Source organism: Belonocnema kinseyi, chromosome 4, assembly GCF_010883055.1.
Source record: "Belonocnema kinseyi isolate 2016_QV_RU_SX_M_011 chromosome 4, B_treatae_v1, whole genome shotgun sequence".
Lineage (NCBI taxonomy): Eukaryota > Metazoa > Arthropoda > Insecta > Hymenoptera > Cynipidae > Belonocnema > Belonocnema kinseyi.
This window is the reverse complement of record NC_046660.1, coordinates 100365507-100373830: the sequence shown is the minus strand read 5'-3', so window position 1 is coordinate 100373830 and position 8324 is coordinate 100365507. Positions and strand designations below refer to the sequence as shown.

The window sequence follows — 8324 nt, the reverse complement described above, 5'->3', positions numbered from 1 at the left end:
CCCCCCCCCCCCCCCAGTTTTTGTCAAATTTCCAATTTTTGAGGCCCCCTAAATCCGAAAAATAGGTTTTTACTAATGTGTCTGTCTGTCGGTCTGCCTGTATGTATTTATGTCTGCCTATCTGTTAGCACGATAACTTTTGAAAAAATAATTCTATTAGATTGGCCTCTGGTACCCTTTTTGAGTGTCCTAAACTTAAGGTCAAGTTCGTTAGCTAGCCATTTTGGATAAAAATTCAAAAAGTGAGCGCGTTCTGAACACTTTTGAGACCATTTTTTAAAAGTTCAAGAATTCTCTGTACGGTTATTTATAGTATTTAAAAAGTCGAACAGTTTATCTAATAACTTTTTCATAAAATAAAAAACTATTAGATTTATAGCATTTACAAAATTCCAAAAAACACTCGAAAATGAACCTTTTAAGCCAATTAACGGACGATATGAAAAAATTGCAAGAGAAGGAAAACTTTGATTTCTAAATGCCCTAGAAGATTATCATAACAACTTTTTGAATTTTCTTGATAAATAAAAAATTAAATTTTGACAGCATAAAAAATAATGCTACATTTTCACAGTATTTCAAATATTCTCAAATATAATAATAACGGTCAGTAGACCGTATGCGTAAAGTTTAAATCATATAGAAAACATTGGAAATGAGCAATTCAGTTTATGGTAAAACGACAAAAGTTGCAAGAAAAAGTTTAATAACCAACTTTTTTAAAAAGAATGCGCACTTTTTTAAACGGACAATGAAACTTCGTCTGTTTTAATACTAATGCAAGTTACGAATTATAATAATATACATTAATAGGAATGTTATAAAATTTCGGGGAGAAACTCGAGTGCGAAGCACGAGATACGTGATGAGAATGTGTTCGTTAAAGCCGAAGGAGCTTTAACAAAAGAGAATTCAGAATCACGAAATTATTGTTGTCGATACTTTCACCTTTAGTTTTAAAAAGTCTATGCAGAAAGATCGAGGGCTTAGCGCGAGGTAAATACATTATCAAACACGAAGCGTGAGAACTAACAGTGGCGCGCCCTAGGCTTGCTCAAAATTGCGAAATTTGAATATAAAATTTTCTTCTGTACTAAAAAGTAATGTGATCCTGCTGAATTTATTTTCGTTAAACTAAATTTAAATGAATTAAACTTTACTTTAGTTGTTTTAATTGTAATTCAATTTTAACATTAAATCCATTTTAATTTTCTTACATTAAGCTGTACAAGAAATCTGTGTTTTTGAATTTTGCAAACGGTACCCCATCAATGTCTTCTGTTTAGGGACAAAATACTGTCGCTTTAGGTCTGAAAAAATAAGTTTTCTTTGTTTAAAGTTTTTTAAATACAAATTTAAGCCCACAACGTTTATTTCATTCCTAGAAAGTATTTTGTATTTAATGAGGGATAAGCCCTAAAGAACCCCGCACAAAATACATTGAAAATGGTCTGGGTACATTCTACTAACTTTATTTCTTAGTTTATTAAACTAGAGGAAATTTCCCAGAAGGACTTCGACCGATTATGGCTAGATATTTTTCTTATACAAACAAATTTTCGGAAATAAAAAAGTTTTGGCAAATATTATCGAACCTAGAATACGAAGAATTTTAATTTTATTGCAATTACTATTCCTTCGAAATTACAAGTAATGGAAGAAAAGTGGGGGTAGCTTTTGCAAAATTGAAAATCACACGTTTTTTGAGCATTCTATCTTACATTCAGTTGAAATGGAGTCAAATAAATTCAATTAAATTTAAGAAAAAACTATAGAGTAAAATTATCTTCAACTCATTGGAACTCATTTAAATTATTATAAATTCCCTTTAATTCTATTGAATAATTACCTTGAAATCACGTTAGGACAGGTGAATTTAAATTCACATAAATGTAAAGGAAATTGCTTGTATTCCGAAAAATGGGCTTTAAGTCAGTATCATTCTTTCAAATTGTCTTGAATTCTGATGTTTTTTATTGAATTAACTTTGAAGTTGTTTAATTCACTTCACTTACTTTTAGAATGATAAGCTTTCATTCACTCAAATTCAGTTGAATTAATAAAAAAATGTCGATTCAATATGCTTTGAACTTATTTCAATTTTTTTTTAAATTAGAGGACTTTACTTGAATTCTTTGTAATTCTCTTGAAGTACCTTTAAACATAAATTCAAATAAAGTGACCTAGATATAGTGGAATTCTTTCGAAATTTTGTTTAATGGACTTTGCATTTTCATGAATTCAAATTATTTTGCATTTTTTAAGTTTATTTTAATTTAACTCGCTTTAAATGCTTAGATTCAGTTAAACTTAATTCACCCCGAGTTCATTAGAATTCATATTAAATTATTGAATTCACTTAAATACTATTAAACTCATATCATTTCAGAGAAACTCTTTTGGATTCACTTAGAATTAGTTTCAATTAGTTTTCAATTTCTACCAATAATGGTGAAGGGTTAACAAAAATGACATAACTTTCTTTTCTTTAATCAATATTTATCCTACCCCAGATCCCTATAATTGTTAACATTATAGATGTTTAAAAAGTACCAACAATTGTAACGCTAAGGTGCTTTAAATAATTATGGGGAAAAACATGTGTACACTTTTTCTTTCACAACTTCCAGACCGAGCAAATTTCCCGAAAAAGGACAGTTGTTTAAAAATTAATTAAAAATTTTTTTATTGTCACCTTTCAAATTTGTTACCTCGCATGGTGATTCATTAGTAACATTTAAAAGTTTACATTAGTCCGTTCAGTATTTTTGAATTGTTCAAATAATCATCTGTTTAAATATACTTGAAGCTGTAATATTTCCTGAGTGTCATTAGTTCTATTATAAATATAAAGAATCAACTTATCTTAGTTTTTTATAAAATTTATAAACAATTATAATGGTTGAAATCTATCAGTCAATAAAAAATAGATCGAATAAACATAATTTTTCTCCATTTTTTAAATGACCCCGCACAATTTTCATTAAAATCCGGCCCGGTCAAATTGGCTAAAATTGCAATATATTATAGTTCAAAGCCTCCTGATAAAAAAATCATAATGGGTACTAGCAAATCTTTGGTACTAGTCCAAAAAATCAAAAGTTTTCGAGATAAGGGGAGGGGGGCTGAACGCGAAAAATATGACCATAAGCGAATCTAATGTCCCGCTTCAAACTTGAAGATGAGGTACAGATTTTTCAATAAACTGTGATCAGCGCAATCACTGACAATACTAAAAACACTGGTAAAACCAGTCCAGCTATCAAGGGCAACAAAATGGCGCTGTCCTGGTAATAGTAGACGAAATAATGGCGCTATCCTGACAATGTAAATACTATTCGAAATATTAAAGGTGGAAGACAGTTCAGTCAATGAATACAAGACTGGAGATCAGTCCAATTATCAAAGGAAAAACCAGTCCAGTTACTAAAGGCAATGTAATGGGACTGCCCTGGCAATGTGAAGATTTTTCAAAATAATAAAGGCAAAAGACATTCTGGACTACCAAAGATATTTTGTAGTCCAAATAATTAAGACAAGACCAACAAAGGCAAGACATGCTATTAGTCCAGGCGGTTGAGACAAGACTATAAATCAGTCCAACCAACAAAGGCAATACATGTTATTCATTAGGTTAGCTTAGGTTGAGACAAGACAGGTCAGTCCAACCAACAAAGGCAATACATGTTATTCATTAGGTTAGCTTAGGTTGAGACAAGACAGGTCAGTCCAACCAACAAAGGCAAGACATGTTATTAGTCGAGTCAGTTAAGACAAGACTAATCAGTCCAACCAATAAAGGCAAGGCATGTTATTAGTCCAGTCGGTTAAGACAAGGCTATGAATCAGTCCAACCAACACAGGCAAAACTAATTACATGTCTTACATTTGTTGGTTGGACTGATTTACAGTCTTGTCTTACCTGACTGGACTAATAACATGTCTTGCCTTTGTTGGTTGGACTGACCTATAGTCTTGTCTTAATTATGTGGACTACAAAATATCTTTGGTAGTCCAGAATGTCTTTTGCCTTTATTATTTTGAATAATCTTCAAATTGCTAGAGCAGTCCCATTACATTGCCTCTAATAGCTGGACAGGCTTTTCCTTTGATAATTAGACTTATCTTCAGTCTTATATTCATTGACTGAACTGTCTTCCACCTTTAATATTTCGAACAATATTTACATTGCCAGGACAGCGCCATTATTTCGCCTATTATTACCAGGACAGCGCCATTATTTGCTTTTATTAGCTGGACTGCTCTTACCAGTGTTTCTAGTATTATTAGTGATTGTGCTGATCACAGTTTATTGAAAAATCTGCGCCTCATCTTCAAGTTTCAAGCGGGACATTAGATTCGCTTGTGGTCATATTTTTCGCGTTCAGCCCCACCTAGCTCGAAAACTTTTGATATTTTGGACTAGTACCCATTAGGATTTTTTGATCCGGAGGTTTTGAGCTATATTATATTGCAATTTCAGCCAATTTTATCGGGGCCAGATTTTAATGTAAATTGTGCGGGGTTCTCCATTCATTATTTATGCATTTCAATTTATTTTTAAATTTCAATGCTAATCTAAGTTCATTTCTAACTTATTTTATTTGCTCCTTGCCGTACATTTTTTGTATTCATAATGAATGTTAAGAGTCACCTTATTTGTTTATATTATTCATAAATATTATTTCAATACATTTTTAACTACTAAAACAATTAAGCATTAACATAATGCTCAACATTTAGCAAAGGTTTGATAACATAAATAAATAATAAAAGGAGGTGCGTCAGGTTTCAAAATAATTTTGTACAGGATTGAAACCTGAAACACCTGCTTTTATTCTAATGAATCATCGTAAGAACATTTAATCTATTATTAACACAAGAAAGTAGTTTTCGATAAAACAGTATATTTTTCTTAAACCAAATTTTTTATTATTAGTATTAACTTGATGAGATTATATAATATCAGGCTATAATCGAATTAGTTTAACATTTTAGAGAAAAGTATGATTTTTTAGCTATTTTGTGTTGAGATATACAAATATCAGCAACAATAACTATGATTTAAATAATGAAAATGCACTTTGAAAATTCGTATAAATTCTTCATTTGACACTAAATTTAGATTTTTTAAATTGGAAAAAGTGATGGTAAACGCCAACAAAATGCTAATTTCTCATTCAGGGGTTGCTTTTTTTGAGCACATATAAGTTAATTTTTTGAGGAAAAAATATTAATATGAATTTTTGGAAAACTTGGAAATTTGAGTAATAATTTTCTAGCCTTATATTATCTCAAATTAAGAATTCTATCCCTAAAACATCAATTTAAAAAATATGAAAAATTCCGCTACTGAACTCGCCATAAAAATTCCAAGGGACCATTTACTTTTCACACGGCTGTCTACTTCGAAAGCCAATTAAATGAGGAAAAAAGGACCAGAAAGATCTTGACGACCTCCCCTGAAGATATGTGCAATATTTTCCTTTTCTCCCTTTTTGCGAACATTATTCTTTGTTGCCTGGAATCTCTCACCTCGTTAACTCTTTTTGCGTGCAGGAAAAAAGGGATCTCATTACTGGACTGAAGACTAGGACCAATGCGGGGCGTCCAAACTGGGACAAGGTCTTCAAACAGCTCCAGGATCGAAAAAAGGGAAAGGTGACGGTATTTTATTGTGGTCCACCAGAGCTAGCAAAAATCTTACGGTATAAGTGTGATCAGTTTGGTTTTAGTTTTCGAAAGGAATCCTTCTAAAGAGTGATATAAAGCCAACAGCGAAACCAGAGCGAACTTTCTCTCTTCCTTTCAATAGTCTTCGAATATTTGCTGATCTTGATACTCGTAAAGGATTAATTATCAATGAGATTATGTCAGAGATTAGTGTCATGAATGAAAAATGAATGAACTTCGCTGATGATAAATGTCAATGGAAACTCTTAAGGAAATTCTTTGGGATTAGATTATTTTTATTATTTTGAATCTTATAAAGATGTTACGATTTTTATTCAAAAACTTCTAAGGCACAAACATTTTCTACAAGAAAAACTGAATTATAACTTGATCTGAAAAATAAAATATTAAGATTTTCGAGAATTCAATTTTAAAAAGTAGAAAATATTTTGAAGGATTATTAGAACATTTTAAATAGTCAGCGGTGTTTGTATGATCATGGCGAAAAAATACAAAAAACACATTGTATATAGTATTACTCTTTTAGAATCGTGCATCGATCTAATTTATTATCATTGAAAAATATTCCGATTTTGTGCATGTATAATTATTGTGTGCTTCGTAAGTATAAATTGTACGTTTTAATCTTGTCAACAAAAAGTAGTTTTATAATAAATCGGTTTTCACAAGATAAGAATATTAGTTGTAAATCATACCTGCTGACGTATTATTTGATGAGATTCTTAACCCTTGAAATTTCGTGAATTAACCAAAGCGTCACGAGAAAAGCGAGAATCTCAATTTGTCGGTCTGTCATCGTTGAAAAGTTACGTTTTTGAAATTTAATTTCAAACGCGACAGATAATTTTTTCCAAAAATGTTTAATTCACTCTAATTTTCTATTGCATCTCGTTCATTTTTTTATTATTTTTATCTTGACGGAACATCAAAGTGAACTTTGCTTTAAAGCGCGGATCCTCACAATTTTGTTTTTCAATCTTAATTTGAAATTTCTAAGACTCGCGGATTTTTACATACAAATTTCTATAAAATGCCAACTCAATTAAGGATTAATCTTTATATAAAAAACACAAAACAAATTCCATTTTAAAACTTAAACTACCTACTTAAGTAAGAAAACAATAACTGGCTAATGAATCATCAATCATTTGAGAATCTGAGTAGAACTTATATAATTGATAATATTTTACAGCATTAACGCAATTAAAGTCCGAAGTGACTAGAGCTTAATTATCAATCCTCTCTTAAATAAGTAATCTGTGCTGTAATCAATATAATTGAAGTTATTCTAAGTACGTTTTCAGAATTTAAGGTTTTCTCCATGTGCCTCCATGTACATATTATGAAAAAGCAAATTGAGCAGATAAATTAATTAAGAGAGAAGTGTATAAAGTGCAGATAGTCTTCTGCATTTGATGAATTCTTATCGAATTGACTGTCAACACTGGTATCAACATTTATAAAAGCAATCTCTGTATTAACTATTTAGTAAAAGGTACGAGCGTTTCTTATAATATATTAAAGACAGTGAGATTTTTAGCTTATCACTAAATGGAATTCATCAGCATCGAGGCCTGATTACAATGAGTTATATTAAATTCGCAAGGATGTTGAAGCCAAGGCTCGCCATCAACTTGCATGGCACAAGATTCAACAAGTCTTATCTGAAAAAAATGATTATTTAATTTATTGTTTGAAGGATTGAAAGAAAAGCGTATTCAGGAGAGTGTTATGATATGTAAGAAAATTGAAGTCGAAAGAGTTGAAAAAAAATCCATACTCATCATTTTAAATCATAAATAGTTTGTTTTTGAAACATAAAAGGTTCAAAGTTTTCTAGTTTGATAAAAAAATATATAAAGAACACCATGAAGAAGAAAAGTAATATCTTTACCTTGACATTATTGGCCTGACCAAGTCGATGCGGTTGAGATAGACCAACTTGTAATTGGGCGATATGGAATGATGAGAAAAGTGCGACAACTTCCAATTTGCCATCATCTATACGCTGCTTTCCAATATCACTATCATCTATAAATTAGGATTAAAATAAAGACTATAAATTCGCACAGCTTTGTTAAAAATTTTTATCATTTCTATAATTTAGAAAGATACATATTTTCTTCAATTAATGTACAAAAGTTATATTGATCATTATTTAAATCGTTTGAACTATTACGAATTCTATTTGAAATTCATCTTAAGAGACTTCCAGTTTCAGATTGTGCACTATCAGACGCTTCCAAATCAATTGAGACTGTACCATTTTACTACTTAAAATAGTTTCCAACGGTTAAACATGACTGAGTTTTTTTAAAACTTTTTTTAACCCATTTCAATTTTTTGAATTACCTTTATTTCTTTAGAACCTTTAGAATTCGTTAGAATTCATGGAATTCTTTGTACGTCTTTAATACCCTTAAATTTCATTAAAGTCTTTTGAATGTATCTTGAATTTAGATTAAATTTTCTAGACAAATGAAAACTTGAATTTTGTTTGGTCTTAAATAATTCCTGCTAGATTTCAAATGATCTTTTTTGTAAATCTGAATTACTTGAAACTAAATAATTATTCAAAAGTAAAAAGTCAGTAAGGGCCCACCCATAAACTACGTTACCAGTTTATGTAT

At 30.4% G+C, this 8324-nt stretch overlaps 2 protein-coding genes and 1 long non-coding RNA gene across 4 annotated transcripts in view; 1 reads left to right on the top strand and 2 right to left on the bottom strand.

Moving 5' to 3' along the window:
• LOC117171174 (NADPH oxidase 5) overlaps nt 1–5850 on the top strand; it is a 42502-nt gene extending 36652 nt beyond the window's left edge. Inside the window, exon 19 of the mRNA XM_033358240.1 lies at nt 5560–5850. Within this exon, the coding sequence (XP_033214131.1) occupies nt 5560–5757 (198 nt within the window). The 3' untranslated portion in view covers nt 5758–5850. The remainder of the gene's footprint in view (nt 1–5559) is intronic.
• LOC117171177 overlaps nt 1–5850 on the bottom strand; it is a 16800-nt gene extending 10950 nt beyond the window's left edge. The window contains exon 1 of the long non-coding RNA XR_004466848.1: nt 5536–5850. This is a non-coding gene — a long non-coding RNA (uncharacterized LOC117171177). The remainder of the gene's footprint in view (nt 1–5535) is intronic.
• Nucleotides 5851–6221: 371 nt separating this feature from the next.
• LOC117171175 (diacylglycerol kinase epsilon) overlaps nt 6222–8324 on the bottom strand; it is a 17416-nt gene continuing 15313 nt past the window's right edge. Inside the window, exons 10-11 of one of the 2 annotated variants that reach the window (XM_033358241.1) lie at nt 7589–7725; nt 6222–7358 (exon numbers count right to left, since the gene is read on the bottom strand). In XM_033358241.1, coding sequence (XP_033214132.1) covers nt 7242–7358; nt 7589–7725 — 254 coding nt within the window. In that variant the 3' untranslated portion in view covers nt 6222–7241. The remainder of the gene's footprint in view (nt 7359–7588; nt 7726–8324) is intronic. The other variant, XM_033358242.1, reaches the window with a different exon arrangement.